The following is a 17,969-nucleotide window of genomic DNA, read 5'->3' on the forward strand; positions in this document are numbered from 1 at the left end:
TACGTTATCAGTAAAGCATAAAATGAAAAGTAGATTTTATTTTAAAAAAAGTAAAATAAAATAACTAACGCGCGGGGGCAGCGTTATCTCTTTTTCAATTGAATTGCACAAGTTTTAACGCGGTGTTAACTAAAAATGGTAACTATAGCAGTTAAAAACCTGCGCAGGATTTTTGTTTTTTACCGCTGCAGGGGGAAAAAAACTCGCGGCCAATTGAATTCTCCCCTCTGTGTGAGAGGAAATCATGTTCATTTATGGGATTTTCTGTCGTACAGACTAAAATATTGTGTGTTTTCCCTTGGAGTATTCCAGCGTGGGTCACCTGCAGTGCATGTTTTCTGGATTTCCTCACAGGTGAATGTATAACATTTGTAGAACCAGTCATTAAATCATCCCTGTGCTCCCAGACAGACAGTCACAGAACTGAACTGTGAGTGAGGTCTGGTGCCTGGATTAAGGAGTATTGCTTAATATAGTAAGGGAAGTGGAAGAATTGAACAGGAGGGGAATAGAATTATGATCATCTTAGCAGCTCTAGAGGTGGAGAATGCAATACACTGAAATTGAACAGTTAGAATGTCTCAATGTATGTAGGCCGATTATGGGAGTGTGATTAAGACTTGCGCTCAGTACGGTAGAAGGGCTAATATTTGTGTGAAACAACATTGTTACAAGCCAAACTTTCTTATCTTCCAATGCCATAGTATTGATGACTGACTGCAACAATAACTAAATCTTGTCTTACTGTCTCTCCCCTCTTACTGCCATTGGCCAATACGCCGATTTACAGAAGTTTTTGTTCCTAAAGAACTCTATCCAAAAGTAAACAGCCGCTTTCGCTGTTTGGTTAGAATAAAAGGGTATTTCTTCATCTATGTCCTGGTCAGTTCACAGAGACTGGGTTTGTTTGAATAACGCTGGACAACTGGAGGCCGTGCAGATAACAGACCTATCCTGTTTCACATTTTGCTAGATACACTCTCTAGTTGAGTGTATCTAGCCCTTTCTTCACCTGCAGCTTTTCCATAAAAGTAGAATTTTATTTTAAAATGACAATCCCACCTCTGGACCCAACTTTTAAAATTAATACCTTACTCCTTCCCCCACCTGTATTGTGCAAATCCTGCCTTGGGGACCCGTCTGCTCTGTGCTGTGAGCTGGTCAGCAAAGCGCTGTGCCCGACATCACACTGCTTCAGCTCACCTGCGCAATGGTCCCAGCGCAGGAATAATGAGCGCTGGGACGATCAATGGCGTGTGATTTTATCAGAGACCACGGCAGTATAGAGGAAGGATGTCTGTCCCAAACAAGGAAACCCCACAAATAAGGTGGAGGGGAAGCAGGCGAGAAGAAGGGTACTTCTAAATCAATGATCTACCTCAATTGAGGTCTATGATGAAGCAAAATAGGTTTTACATGAACGACTGAGAATGAAAGCAAGATGTCTAATTTAATTTCACAGTTATTTTTCCTCGTAAACATTTTGTTGCAATTCATATGAAAGCAGATTCCTATAACACTGAGTAAAGCATTTCGCATTAATACCAATGGTGTTGGCCATCAGATGATATCCACCATATGTCATCTTCAGATATAAAAGCCTCTTTGCAAAATCATCATGTGCACCAAAAACTCAGATTTTTGGCTTTGCAACATACTGAAGATTCGTACAAACCTGAGTATTCCGGACAGAGGATCATACAATCCAAATAGAGGTAATCCAAAATAAAAGACTACTAATGGGTACCCAAGCGCCTACACATAATGGAAGCAGCCTTCTTGTGAGGTCAATAAAAATTCAGGACAATGCAGCCTATCAATTCAATAGGGACCAGTACCTCAAGAATACGACACGGGTCTCAGACGCCTCAATTGTGGGATGAAATTCAAACAGGAGAACACGGATACTGTACATTGGTTTAGCCACACAACAGCCGCTTCCACTGCGTATAGACAACGGGTACACTTTAAAACAAGTCATAGCAAGTCTTCTAGTAGATTGACAAAGTTTATCTTTACCAGGGGCTTGCTGTGATGGGGGGCAGGGGGGAATCTCCCCCCCGGGCCGGTCTACTTTGGGCTGGGTCACCGGCATTTTTTTTTTTTACTTTAAAATAGAATGCTGAGTCGAGTCTTGCCGAGCGGGCTAAAATTCCGACAGCCCTCCCCTGCTCACTGCGGATATAAAGGTGGTTTCCTTACTGTACACCCTATGTCTAGAGAGTCGCTCGTGTATCTCCTACAGTCTGTAAGCTTTAGTGATCAGGATCCACTCGCCCTTCTGTGAGAATGTATATTCCTATATTGATTACACAGTGTATGTCTCTTTGATTACATAATGCTGCTGAATATGTTGGTCTTCTATAAATAACTATAGGTTTCAATAGAAAAAAATACAAATGTGCAGTAAAAGAGGGGGAAAAAAAATGATGTTTTCTCACTATAAATTATATATATTTTTTATAAATTTGTAGAAATGCTTCAATGATCTGTACATTTCCAGGTTCAGAGCTGGTTATTAGCACTCAATAGATGTGATGATGTAGTGTGTCTCACAGAACACATTTATTAGAAACGTGACGTTACTTACAGTAATGTGGAGCAGTCTGCAGAAAGCTATGTCAATTGTAGGTGCCAGGAAGACTGGCCCTACAGAGGAGGATTTTATTTAAACAAAGAATCTTCATACTTTCAAGTGCTTGTCACGGAGGTAAGAAATGATTTGGAGCATAAAGTATATTTATTGCATTTCAGGTCCGATCTTGTTAAACCTTTAAATAGAACAGGACAAGCTGAGGAGAAAGAAACTGGAAAACCTATAGAGATGTCTCCAACAACTCGCTCTGTGCTGCAATAAACTTACTTGCGTCAACTCCATATAAACGGTTTATTAAAGGTGCATGACCTAATATAGAACAGTGTACTTTCATTTACGCACTGTGATGGCAGCCATTTTGTGTGCTGAATCAATATACAGACGAATGCATCCTGTCCATTTACTAGGAACTAGTGACATTACTGGCTACTTAGCATCTACACTGTCATGGATACCGGGTCAGTCCACGACATGGCTACCTCTGCTGTGTACAGCAACACGGTGCACTAGAAGACGTAACTAAAACCAGAAATAAAATATTTTCACTGCATGAAGACCTAGACAGATTCCACTAACAAGGACGGGCTAGATCCACCCACCGGCCAGAAAAGTGTCGGAGGAAATAATTATCAAATGCTGGCAAATATTTACAGACTTGTATAGTGAACCCTTCTATAAAACATATAAAAATAAAAAAAAAGATTAAATAAAGGCCGAGTCCGTTACAGTTTCCCATAGACCTTGAAGCAGAAGAAATTGGGGTACATGACTAGTTTAACGCTAATAGCTACACAAGAAAGATTCTATATGACCTTCTGGAATGTTCGGAATCTATCCACAATTCTAAACATTGCAAAATAAGACGTGATACATCAAACTTAAATCGCAGCCCCTTACCTGGTGCTAGAGCAAATATCTTCCTTTACTGTAGTTTCTGAGCTGGCGCCATCCGTCCTTTGAGATGGACCCTTCTCGCTTTCGCTCTGCTTCCTTCTCAGATCTCTTTTCAGCTGCGGACTGGAGATGCCCGCGGCCTCCTCAGGCTCGCTGTCCGTCCCTGGTTGTGAAACGGAGTTCTGTGTCAGGCACTTGGAGGAATTAGAGCATTTGTGTTCTTGTCTGCCCGTGTCTCTCTCCAATAACAAAACAGGAGAACTTTCTATTTTCAATACCTCTTTAGCAGACACTCCAGAGTCCGGTCTGTCTAAATGGCCCATTTCTTTGGACTTTATTAAGCTATAGGAAGCATTTATAACTTTACCCGGAGTGTTAATGTTTCTTAAACTTTCTAAGCTGTCCTCTCTTGTGTCTTCGCAGGTTCCACAACACACACATGAATTAATTAAACAGTTAGTGGCTGCTATACTGAGTTTGTGGGCCTCGTCTTCATCATTACTTGTCAACGGGTCTGAAGAAATGGGAACACGGCTGCTGGCTAAATCCGGCGATATATCCGGGGACACCGACGTTGGGAGAGATTTGGGGTTAAAGATTACAGTTGCTGAGATCTTCATTCCACCGGTTCTGTGAGCGATGATTTCTGCAGTTTCCGCATCATCCCCGTTTGCATCCCAGCCATTGAGGTATAACTGTGAATCTGTCACTTCTAGACAACTGCAAGAGTTCTGAAGAGAACCACTAGCCATCAGTATTTTGCTCCCATCGATGATGTTGTTATTGCTTAAATCACTCTCTAGATCTTTCAAGGGATCAATATTATCTACAGCCCCATTTTGAACAAACGTCTCTTGGCATTGAGGCAACTGCTTGGGGTTGTAACAGGAACTATTGACCCATGCAATTGTGTTCTCAGAGGTCCTTTGTATAGAGAGGCCATCCAGGGCTCCTTCAAGGTCTTCCATGAAAAATACCCTATCCTCCTCTTCATTGAGGTTGAGAGGACGCCTGCTTGGGGAGGCCTCTGTGCTCGTATTAGCCCTGTGAGCAGGTGACTGAGAGACACTTGGTGGGGAAAGTAAAGAAGACATTTCATCGCCTACTCTATGAACCATCATATTCAGTTGCTCCAACTCCTGTTCATCATACTGCATAGAGCAAGCCAGTTCCACCTCTGTGTTTTCGGCTTTTGATGAAAGTGGATCTTCGGTGGGTAAGGCAGTGACTAAGACGGGAGAGATTGCAGAGGGCACTTCTGGGTCTGATCGGACCGGAAACTCTGTGTCTTGCGATATACAAAGGTTCCGTTCTAGAGTGTGCAGCTCTTCTTCCGTTAACGTCTGAAGAAGATCTCTGCAAAGAGGTCAACATATAAAAGGAAGGAATTATTCAATGTCTTTGTACTTAAAATGTAATTCTAAATATATATTACTCACACTTTTTTTTTTTTTGTATAAACTAAAAATAGGCGGAGTTTGGTGTTGTGTGTAAGGTTGGTAGTATTGGGAAATAAGGATCTCACACTAGTGGTCTGCAAAGATGTTATTAATGGAAATATAATGACCGTGTAAACCATTTTAACAACGCTGCTCACCACTAGTGCGGCATCCTTAAATCCCAATACTACCAAACTTACACACACACCAAATGCCACCTATTACTCTCTGTCTACATTAATACCTACACACATTACATTTTCTACACTAATATTATCATCATCATTTATTTATTTATATAGCGCCACTGATTCCGCAGCGCTGTACAGAGAACTCACTCACATCAGTCCCTGCCCCATTGGGGCTTACAGTCTAAATTCCCTAACACACACACACACACAGAGACACAGAGGCACAGAGGCAGGCTAAGGTCAATTTGTTAGCAGCCAATTAACCTACCAGTATGTTTTTGGAGTGTGGGAGGAAACTGGAGCACCCGGAGGAAACCCACGCAAACACAGGGAGAACATACAAACTACTCACAGATAAGGCCATGGTCGGGAATCGAACTCATGACCCAGTGCTGTAAGGCAGAAGTGCTAACCACTTAGCCACCATGCTGTCCTAATACCGCCACACATTCCATTCTCTACACTAATACTAAAACACAAACAACTGAACTCTCATATATCACACTGTCCTCCTGCTTTGTCATTACCACCCCCCCTACCCCATAACCGCAAAACATTAGAGGATTACCAACTCCTCGCACAGATATCACAACACACAATTATACCAGCCAGACACACATTTCTCCACCTCCCCAAACCTGTATCAATGCGGTTTCAAAGATCAGATATCAGATTAGGTTTCGATTTAGCAGGCACAAACGGCACACCTAAGGGCTGAAGGAGGTACTGCACCATCGTTCAGCTAAAACAATTAGGAACTCTCGGCAATAAGCATAACGTAGTTAGTGGGAAAAACAAACAACATGAGATCTACTTCAAGAGCACTCTAGAATTTAGCTGTCATTTATGTTTTGTTTTTAGATGTGAAACATCTCACACACTGAACATTTTCAATGGAATACTCATAGTGTCTAACAATCTGCTAATCAGCAAGGGATATCCATAAAAGGTATCACATTCATTTCACACTGAGCCTAAAGGATAAAGCCTCAAGGAATGACAGCATGATAATGTGGAGATGTACGAACAAAGCATTTAAATCAGGGATGATTATCAGCCTTTTTTCTTTCTTTTTCCAACGCATAATCATCATCATAATAGCACATTACAAAGTCTGGAGGTTACCAGACTTAAGCAGCTGCAGGTTTTATACTGGTAATCTCAGAGACATTGAATTTCATCAATACTTTAATACTTCATGCTAGCATATGTGATCATTTATTTAACACAGCTAGTATTTCTCATAAGCTGTTCTCTGCATCATTCCTCTCTGCCTACATCTCTGCTCTGTACACCACTGCCTAGGTCGTCTGTGTTCTACCTGCATGACTCCTTGGTCTGCCCATCACACGCTCACCCCTCTGGCTTCTCACGCTGCCCATGACAGGCTCCCCTCCTCCTCACCCTGCCCATCACACGCTCACCCCTCTGGCTCCTCACCCTGCCCATTACACGCTCCCCCCTCCCTCTGGCTCCTCACCCTGCCCATCACACGCTCCCCTCCGCTCACCCCTTTGGTTCCTCACCCTGCCCATCACACGCTGCCCTCCCCCCCTCCCTCAGAGGCTCCACACCCTGCCCATCACACGATCCCCCACCCCTCCCTCTGGCTCCTCACCCTGCCCATCACACGATCCCCCACCCCTCCCTCTGGCTCCTCACCCTGCCCAACACACGCTGCCCCCTGCCTCTGGCTCCTCACCCTGCCCATCACATGCTGCCCCCCTCCTTCTGGCTCCTCACCATGCCTCCTCCCTCTGGCTCCTCACCCTGCCCATCACATGCTCCCCTCTCTGGCTCATCACATTCTCTCCCTTATGGCTCCTGACCTTTCCTGTCGTACCATCCTTCCCCCCCCCCCCCCCACACACAAGATTATTTCTATCTATAATCTATATATTTATAACAACTATTTGTCGGTAAATGCTGGCCACAGGGATTGAAAAGTGACCGCTAAAGAAGATTGGAACCACAAAATTTAACTAATAAGAGAGCAGGTAGAAAAATATCAAACACACTCAGAAAACAACTTACCCTATTTTAACATAGTGTCTGTGATCATTAATAACTTTGTTTATACATAATAAGTATTATTAAAGCACCAGTGTGCTCTGACATTGGGTAAAACATGGTGTTAGGGTAATTTTACCTCTCCTTTATCAAGTCCCTTCAGATATCAGTGAGATAAGATGCCGGTTAACCAGGAGATCAGTAATCAAGACACAGACAAGCCAATGTCAAGATAGAACTGAGCTGTGCTCGTTTATTTCTGGCATACATTTATACATGAAAAATCGTTTGATCTGGTTATAGAACAGAAACACGTAATTAATATTTTCCTGAGTAAATATAAATCTTCTGACAAAGCTAGTTAGTTCTCTTCATGTCACTTTCATGGGTTCTTATTAACTTTCACTGGAGCCAGTACTCCCAATGTCCTCATCATCCATTGTCCCATGTCCTAGGCCTCCATCCGGGGTCTTTGAGATAGTTCAAGGCTGGAGCTGGTGATTACACTGAATGTATTTTTAAGGCAAATACCAAGATTTTTAACTCCTTCACATATCATTATTACCATCATCGTTGAGAACCTAGAAATGCTCTCACAATGGCATATATAAGACAGGGCCATACAAGATCCAGATGCATTTAGATGTGACAATAGAGGGTAGGTCCCTGCTAGTGAGAGCTGACAATCTAGTGATTTACAGTCACAAACACACAATCCTGGAAGGATATACACTGAGCAGCTGTTAAATATTTAATGGACATTTTTGTTCTTGTGATATAAGCAATACAAATAATAACACATATAATGACTCTTCTGGGTTAGAAGAATTTGTTCTTCAGCATTTTTCCTTATTACTGCAGATGTTCTAGCAACACAAGCAATAATAGTACAGCAACAAAAAGGTGCTACAATGGCAGAAGCAGCTACGTCCTGAAATGTCTCTCTGCAATGTGAAAATCTCTGCCATATGTTAATGCATCAAGAAGCCATTATATTCCTCCATAAAGTGCAAACAGAGGAAGAGAGGGAGCCTGTATATAGACATCTCTGGATGAAACTTTGCCAGACTAAGAATAATGTAGTTACAACTGTATGTGCTTGTTAGCTATTGTCTATTGGATTCTAAACACCTCGGTACGTGGCTTCCTTCTGAATGACCAGGAATAATTTCTTAGACCAACAATTTTATTATTTGCAAAACGTATTGTCTAAGTGATGAGTTCCTAGTAACCTCACGCGTTTCGCTCTCATGAATATTCGTTGAGGCCACATAATGACTCCCTTGACTGTGTGTAGTCGATGGATACACTTTGAAGAACAGTGTGTTGATGCTTTCAATAATTTTAAAGAAAACCCCCCCTAAAAAAATAAAAAATGTATCCCACCCCACCGTCTGCACTTGTTACAGTTGTCAATTAGTTTTTTTTCCCCCTCAGGTTTTAATCTTAATAGGTAACACTGACCACTTAGAGTTTGTTATTCCAAAACAAGTGCAATGGTGGAGAACGGTCAGATTGAAAGATATTTAGTAGAAAAATTTGGTTAGCAGCTAACGGGAATCGTCCGATGTGCGAGTCCCCTCCGAAGGATATGCCAAAAAGCCCAACCTGGCTAATTGTGTATCTGATCGGAGAAAGGATTGGCCTGTGTGTGGCCAGATTTAGTGTTATACCAGACGCTGTGTTTAGGTTCGATTGACGCGGGTTTAGAATTTGCCCAACAGCTGATATATAGCGAGGCCAAAATGCGAAATTAACTGGTTGGCACGCTCTGTCAACTGCGCAAAACAAACAAACAGAATGCAAATAACATGGTAATAATCATAGCTTCACTGGAGCAATAAGGAAGAGTATATGAATAAAAATAAAATGTATCTGATTAGCGGAGCTTACAGAAACAAATGGGCAGGCAATATGGAACAGAACAGCTTCCAATCTAGAGACCCGAAGGATGAAAACAGACGGGGCCATAACTGACAACAATCACATCAAGGCTTACACTCCCTGGGAAATTAAATGATCCATTGTATTATTTGTGAATGGTTCTCAGCTGTTATTTCCCAAACGACAAAAAAATAAAAAAAAAGCCAGTGACTCGTGAGCTTGAAAAATTAGGATGACTGGCAAAGCAGTCGGTATCAACAAAATGGTTCAAAAGACTGTAAACGATTCTGGTTATTGAAAACGGACAGAATCTTGATCATAGTGCTTCCATAATCAATTCAGACCTTTGTCATCTCTGCAGAAAAAAAAACCTGCTAAAAGGTGCTGGAGACCTCGATATGAGTAACCTACATTCGTCTATATCCTCTCCTGCGTGCCCCAATCATCCCAAACATGTGACGTCATGCCACACACAGCCATGTCTAATAATTAGGTTTGGCACAAATCATTGTGGTGTTTGACACATATGCTCATGAAAATCGTAAACCCTTATTGTTGTTCAGTTCTACTAGGCTGCAACTTGTTCTTGATGCAACGATACCCCAAAAGTTAAATACCATCGTTCACCTGTTTCAAACACATAGCGGTGTTTTGATGATAACCGTCCCTCCACAAGGTAATTCTCATTCATTCATACAAAACACCACTTAATAATACTGGGGTATCAATGAAACAAGCCAGTCTGCCTCTGCAGCCAAGGCAAAGTAAACACAAGCTATGCAGTATAAAATATGAAGAATAATAGCCAATCTTCTTCTTTATATTTTATATTGTCATTTTTGGACACATTGGGGACTGTGTGTGCAAGATTAGGGGGCAGCATCTCATTTGACTGTGCATGTGTTTTCAGTTATATTTATTTTATGTTCATTACAAGCTATGCAGTACCTGAATCATTAGAACTAGAGCATCTGGAAATATTTAATAACAGGGTCCAAAGATCAATGGCATACTGGAACCTGAAGCAACAAATCAGATATCTGCGGTTAGCATTAATCAGACAAAAGAAAGCCGATACCTGATTGGCTGTTATGGGTTCCAGAAAATGACTGCTGTTTGCATGGAGTTTTTGAAAAAGCCCTAAGCAGCATCGCAACATTCATGGGAAATCGAGAAACTCTAATCTCCGGGGCAACGAGATACTTATCCACCAACTTCTATTAATTTAGTCTTGTGTATTTATTTTTACACACCATTAATCATTTAACAATGACACAATGACAGACCAATTTTCATTTAACTTCAATAGGAATAACCTATTTTAGTCTACTAAACTATATATTGTTTACCAGGACTGAAAGGGGTTTTGCGTGATAGCATATTGAAATAAATCTATTTTACTTAAAATGTATTAAATAGAGAAAACACAAAATCATAACGTTAAGCGATTCTTCACACTGTCATTCTTTTATAATTAGTTGACCGGTAAATAAGAAACCTGCCATTAAGTCAAAGATTTGGTTGCTACAGTCCTGTGTTTTTTGGTTGCTACAGTCCTGTGTTTGTGGAAAGGACATATAGGCTGTGGGTTAGGGCAGCAGAAATGCAGGGGAGGAAGGCTACTGGGTCTTTTTTTTTTTTATCTGCCTGAGGTAGGTAATCCTTAAATTTTATCTCTAATTTAAATACACATACAAAAGAAAAAAGAAGAAAACACACACACACACACACGCAGCACTGTACAGAGAATGTGTGGACACTCACATCAGTCCCTACTCCATTGGAGCTTACAGTCTAAATCCCCTACCACAGAAACATGCTTGCCTACACTCCTGGAATTTCCGGGAGGCTCCCGAATTTTGGGGAGTCCCAACTTTATGGTGTTAGAAGCTCTGGGGCAAGAGTGGATGGCTAACCTATGGGGGGCAAAAAATTAAAATATTCTACTTACAGACTGAAAGTCTGCTCCTCTTGCATTGGTGGTGGGTTATGGGAGGATTCATGTGTACAATGTGGAAATACAAATTTTCCCGGTGTTTGTTGCGTATCAAAAATATATGTCTGGATATCCATTTTATTATACACATTTCTAATTTGATATGCATATTAAAATGCAAATTTAGACTTTCTCACTGCCTGGGGTGCGCGTTTGGGGATGCTAGCAGACGAAAGGAGCTAGGAGTGTTGAATCCAAATTAACATGCTGACAGTCACTCATTAGAACAGGAGTGCTGTGCAGAAAATTAGCTCCAATTAGACAAGGCCAGTATTTCCAGGTTGCTGAAGGCTGAATACATTTGATTTAATCCCCAGGTATCATTTCAACATCACAAAAGTAATCAAAAGCAGCAGATCATTATTAAGAGGCAACGCAAAAGCTTAATATTCCACGTGCCTTCTCCAGCAGAGACATTTTAACCGCGTCTCCAGAAACTATTTGTTACCGGTACTAATTATTACAATAATGCGGAGCTGAACAAACACTGGGTGGCTAGTAAATGGCGCCATGGCACTAGATAACAGATAGTTACAGCGGGAAGCGCACATTGCTGGTCTGGCATGGGAGGCTGTGCACTGCTGAATGTGGAATGACTTGTTATTGCTGGTTATAGCCTGCAGGTCATGGTATGACGGTTGTTGCTGGGCATGGCATGCTGGGTATGATATACGTTACAGTCTATACATGCATTTTCAACAGGTGTTTTCATGTAAAAGAAAAAAAATTCTAAAAAAATTGGTGACTCCTAAGTTTGGCCCTTGGCTAGTAACCTTATGCAACAATTAGGCCCACACGTTGCGTTTCGGTCATCAGATCTTGACAAAGTGTACACAGAAACCTGAATATAAGGTAGAAGAAGCAATTTTTCTTTACGGAAAACCATCTGCTGTCAATTCCACTTAGCAGAAAAAAATGTGGGATCTGAAATGCTATGTAATAGGTAATGATGAGATAGTGGAGATAATTAAATCAGTGGATCCAAACATACTAGACAAAAAACAGTGCAATGTGCAACAAAAATCACCCAATACAAAAAAATGTGATACAGATCATGGGCAGGTTCCTTAATCTCTCCAATACTGGTGACTATTAATTACACACAACGGAGATACGCAACGTATACAGATGACCTTTCCTATAACAATTCTATGCATTAATAGCAATGATTTCTACATTTGACATCAAACAATAGAATGTTTCAGAACACAAACTACTGAAAAATTAAAAAAACAAAAAATACTAAAAGAACACAGTATCAGGCATCACGATCGTTATCAAGACCAAGAACTCTGCAATACTCAGTAAATAGCTCGTTATTACCTATGACAACACAGTGTGGGTAGCAATTATAATGGATCTGGGGAATTTTGGTTCCTTTACGATGGATGTAAACCCAGTATATAACCTTAGATTATGAAGATATGTAGATCATATAATGATGTGTACAGGTGCCATACATATTATGCAGCAATGTACAATGGGGAATTGATTTTAGACATATTACACAAAACAGATATCGATAGTAAAACAGAATATAGTGATGGGATTGACCACAGCATTGTAAAACCCTAGCAGTAAGTACACGGAGGACAAGGAACGTGGGGAAGTAACAATGCAGATTGGGGAGGGAGAATGGGAATAAGCAGACACTATAGATAAGAGGGACAGAATTATTATTCTTTAAAGAGGCCAGCCAAAGATGTTAAAGGGCGAGTAGAGTCTTAGATGGCATTATAGCCGCTGAGCAAAGCTATGTAGATGCCAGTGTAAGGGGGTTATAAAATATATTAGGGGGCTGGTGGAGGAGCACAGAGGTTGGCAAACCCATACAAACTACACACAGACAGGGCATTGGGTTGGAATGGAACCTTTGTCTCCAGCATTGTGAGACTATGATGCTAGGAATACGTAGAGGAGTCAGACTGCAGCAGTCATGATTGACTATCAGAGAAATATTAAGGTAGAGATAAATGGCCTTTTCGTAACACACACAAGAACCATCCACTTGCCTGATTTTTCTTAGCAATGTGTGGAAAGGCCGGAAGAGTTCAGACATATCTTCAGGTTTGCGATCGAGGTTTAGTGGTCCTTCAGAGTAAACAACAAGCCCACTGTTGAAAAAGAGTAAAAGAAATCATAGTTACGGCTGTAATAAAAAAAAAAAAACAACAACATTGCCAATTAAATTCATGGCTGTCCAGCATGACCACAGAATGACTGGAGCAGAGAGCAATGCACTGTACAGATACCCCATCCAATGAGGCCTGCATGACAGATCTGAACAATACTACCATATGTGGGGAGAGGGGTCGGCGTTCGACTGGATCTTTAGCTATTCCCAATAAAATAGGATCCAAAAAGGTAAGACTTTAAATTGTGTATATTGATAGTTCTGGAGGCTGCCCAGGACATTGGACAATTTGGTCAAACTGACAAACCAAAATCTTACCAAGAAAGCAGCTGCTTACCCATCTGCTGAAGCAGGATCTCTTACTTGTATACTAAGGCAGAATTAGGCAAAACTAACCAGATTAGGTGGTGGCTCAGGGTAATGCTGCCAAGAGGATTATTATTATAAATTATGGCAACACTCTGATCTCTGTTGATACGCACTGGGTTGACAACATTTCTCTGCCAACTGTAGAAGACTCTGGGCGACTTTTTTCTATCTTTTATTATTTTTATTTATTGTAACCCTGACATAATAAAACTGATAACTAGCATCCATCCGCAAGAGACGTAACTCCTGAGAAACGGGCTCATGTGACCTCTGACCCCAGTCTCATTCTACTGCGGAATCTGTTATAATTATTTGGAATGTCCACAATAATCTAAAACACACATCTTACACCTACACCATGGTCAATAGTTGTTTTTTTTGCACTTTGTCCTTCCAAGCTATGCTATCTATTGGGCAACCTACTTTTAATTATTTTTAATGGCTTTCTGTCTGTTTGGTGTGTATATTTGTATACACAAAGGTCAGTTCCTGGTGCTAAAACCTTCATTTATCTCAATACATTCTTCACAGAGTGACTGGCTTCATTACCTCTGCTTCTTGGGATGCCTACTCCTCATCCGTAGCTAGCAATTACTTAGTTTCGCTCTATCGATTGTGTCAGGGGGAAAGGAGCGTCACTCCTGTATTTTAGATGTCTATGACACAGGGACTTGGGGACAGGGCCATCAATCTCTCTTATACCTCCAAAGTGGGACGTCCATGATAAAAAGATAAGCCACCAATCTATTCCCCTATTCCCCAGCAGTTACTGCATCAATAATTATGTTTGCTTATTATGAATGACAGAACTTTATTGAGAGGACTTTCCAGCATTCCGGTGCAAAACGGCATAAAAAAAACCCCTAAACATTAACAGTTAAAAAATACAATTATTCTCCTCAAATCACCCCACTACGTGATAAAAACCTAAAATGCAATTAAATAAAGTTATTATTGGTTGTCAAAAAAAAACAAACCGATATTCAGCGTGTTCTGAAACCAGAAACAAGAGTAAATAATGACCGCAGCTCAGTGATAATGGCATACACACACACACGAACACCAAGTGTCTCCTCCTCAAACACTGTGAGGAGCGCTGCTAAATCTAACGAGAAGAGGAATAGCAGAGACGAATAATTATTTTTTTATGTAATTTACAATATTAAGCGTGTCAAATTCTGAAAAAAGAGGATTTATGTACTTACGTTAAATCCTTTCTCTGATTCCGTCTGGGGGACACTGCTTACCATGGGGTTGTGGAGGGGAGCTTGGGAGTTGGCACCTAACTAGTTAAACTTTAGTACTGCTGACAGACCCCTCCCCTCTATAATCCCCCTGCCTCTTCCTGTCCAGTTAGTTTTAAAAAGCCCAAGGATAAAAAGGGCAGTCAAACAAGAGCACACAGAAGAAAAACAGAAGGGAGGGATCGCAGTGTCCCCCAGACGGAATCAGAGAAACGGATTTAACGTAAGTACATAAATCCTCTTTTCTCTTTCATCCGGTCTGGGGGACACTGCTTACCATGGGGACGTTCTAAAGCAGCCCCCTAAGGGTGGGACTACTCTGAAAATCCCGCTCGTAAAGCACTACGAGCGAAATCTGCATCAGCTGATGCAAAAACATTAAAATGATAAAATTTTGTAAAGGTGTGGACAGAGGACCAGATGGCTGCCCTGCAAAGCTGGTCTGCAGAAGCTCCATTCCTTGCTGCCCACGAAGCCCCTACCGATCTGGTGGAATGGGCTGTAAATCTCTCCGGCACAGGACGGTTAGCCTTTATATATGCTTGTCTGATGGTAGATGTAATCCATCTTGCAATGGATTGTTTTGAGGCTGGCCAGCCTCTCTTATTAGCGTCATAAAGGACAAACAGAGAGTCAGTACATCTAATCTGAGAAGTTCTTTTGACATATATGCGGAGAGCCCTAACAACATCTAACTTATCCATAGATTGTTTATCTGAATGAGAAGATGAGAAAACCGTAACTACAATTTCCTGGTTAAGATGGAAAGCTGACACTACTTTAGGGAGAAAAGAAGGAAGGGTCCTTAACACCGCTCTGTCCTCGTGGAAAACCAAATAAGGTTCTCGACAGGACAAGGCTCCTAATTCAGAAACCCTACGAGCTGATGCGATTGCCAAAAGAAAGAGGACCTTCCAGGTCAACCACTTTAAATCTGCCTCGCTCAAAGGCTCAAATGGAGGCCCCTTGAGCATATCCAGTACCATGTTGAGATCCCATGGAGCTGTAGGAGGTACATAAGGAGGCTGTATGTGTAAGACTCCCTGAAGAAAAGTTCTAATATCTGGCAAATCAGCTAATTTCATATGAAAAAATACTGAAAGTGCCGATACCTGCACCTTTAGGGAACCTAATCTGAGACCTGCTTCCAGGCCCTCCTGAAGAAAAGCTAACAAGCGAGGAATACGAAAAGCGGACGAAATTGCATGTCCTGTTTTCGCACCACCTAATGTAGGCCTTCCAAATCCTGTGATAGATGCGAGATGAAACAGGTTTCCTAGCCAACATCAAAGTGTTAACTACACTGGAACAAAAACCTCTAGACCTCCAGAGGCTGGCTTCAACAGCCATGCCGTTAAACTGAGCTGAGGTAAACTCTTGTGCTGGAATGGACCCTGCAGAAGAAGGTCGTCTCTATGCGGAAGGTGGACCCCTGGTCCTTCCGCCATAGACAATATGTCTGCGTACCACACTCGGCGCGGCCATGAGGGAGCTACTAGTATTACTGGCAGACCGCCCTGCCTTACTCGTTTGAGGACGCGAGGAAGCATGGGAATTGGAGGAAACAGGTATCCCATCCTGAACTCCCATGACATCCACTGCCACCGCTAGGGGATCTCTTGCCCTTGCGCAAAACCTTGGAACTTTCCTGTTGTGCCTGGAGGCCATGAGATCTATGTCCGGAAGACCCCACTTCCAAACCAGAGAGTGGAAGACTTCCGGGTGGAGTGACCACTCCCCCGGCGTCATCTGGATTCGACTTAGATAGTCCGCCTCCCAGTTTTCTATACCTGGAATGAAAACTGCAGATATTTCCGGAACATATAGCTCTGCCCAAACCAATATTTAAGCTGCAATATCCATGGCAGCTGCACTCCTGGTTCCTCCCTGCCTGTTGACATATGCCACGGCCGTGGCATTGTCGGACTGAATTCTGACCGGGTGGCCCAGAAGAAGGGACTGTGCTCCCCTGAGGGCCAAGAGAATGGCCTTCAATTCTAATACATTTATTGATAGAGCCGATTCCTGAACCGACCAACGTCCCTGGAGTCGGAGGTGCAGGATTACCGCCCCCCAACCTTTCAGGCTGGCGTCCGTCGTGGCTATGATCCACGACCATGGAGCGAAGGATCTGCCCACTTTCAGGTGATCCTAAACCAGCCACCACTGAAGAGATTCTCTCGCCCTCGGAGATAGGGAGATCTTCTGAAGTTCCAGGTGTAGGTGTGATCCTAACCACTTCGACAATAGATCCCACTGGAAACATTGAGAATGGGCTCGATCTAAGGGAATGGTCTCGAAGGAGGCCACCATCTTTCCGAGTAGCCTCATGCATAAATGCATTGAGGGGCTTGGGGAAGACAAAACCTGAGTAGTGACAGTCTGAATAGAGCTTATCTTCTTTACTGGGAGAAAGACTCTTTGTTTGCTGGTGTCCATGATGAGTCCCAGGAAAACCATGCGCTGACACGGAACCATCTGGGATTTCTTTGACTTTATCAGCCAACCGTGGCACTCGAGAACCGCCCTGGTGAGGGATAAATGATCAAGTAGGCAATTCTCTGAGGAAGCCTTGAGGAGTAGGTCGTCCAAATAAGGAACGACCTGAACTCCCTGCAGGTGAAGACATGCTGCCATTATTGACATAATTTTCGTGAAGACCCTTGGCGCAGTTGAGAGGCCGAAGGGGAGGGCCCGAAACTGGTAGTGGAATGATCCCACCGAGAATCTGAGAAGGGACTGATGGTGGATCCAAATGGGAACGTGGAGGTATGCGTCCTTTATATCTATGGACGCCATATACTGGTCCTTCTCTAGGCCGTTTATCACTGACCTCAGAGATTCCATCCGAAATCTGTCTACCCTTAAGTGAACATTGAGGCCCTTTAAGTTTAGGATGGGACGAAAGGAGCCGTCCGGCTTCTTGACTAGGAATAGGTTGGAATAGAAACCCCGACCTTTCTGGCAATCTGGAACTCTGCAGATGACCTTTTGAAGTAGAAGAGAAGCGACACAATCCTGTATAGCCTGTCTTCTTAATGGATCCCGGGGTAGCGGGGTCTGGAAGTAACGCTGTGGAGCCGGGCCCAACAGGTCTATCCTGTACACTTCTGAAATAATTCCCCGGATTCAAGGATCTTGGGAAGACGCTGCCCACTGTTCCCAAAACAGAGACAGACATCCCCCCACTGGGGCCCCCTGTGGTACAAGGT

The 17,969-nt window shown here is 42.4% G+C and overlaps 1 protein-coding gene across 2 annotated transcripts in view; it reads right to left on the bottom strand.

Annotated features, from left to right (window-relative positions):
- ZFYVE28 (zinc finger FYVE-type containing 28) overlaps positions 1-17,969 on the bottom strand; it is a 154,724-nt gene that overhangs the window by 32,267 nt on the left and 104,488 nt on the right. For both annotated transcript variants that reach the window (XM_075194222.1, XM_075194221.1), the window contains exons 7-8: positions 13,023-13,124; positions 3,494-4,846 (exon numbers count right to left, since the gene is read on the bottom strand). In XM_075194222.1, coding sequence (XP_075050323.1) covers positions 3,494-4,846; positions 13,023-13,124 — 1,455 coding nt within the window. The remainder of the gene's footprint in view (positions 1-3,493; positions 4,847-13,022; positions 13,125-17,969) is intronic.

This window comes from Mixophyes fleayi, chromosome 1 (genome assembly GCF_038048845.1).
Source record: "Mixophyes fleayi isolate aMixFle1 chromosome 1, aMixFle1.hap1, whole genome shotgun sequence".
Lineage (NCBI taxonomy): Eukaryota > Metazoa > Chordata > Amphibia > Anura > Limnodynastidae > Mixophyes > Mixophyes fleayi.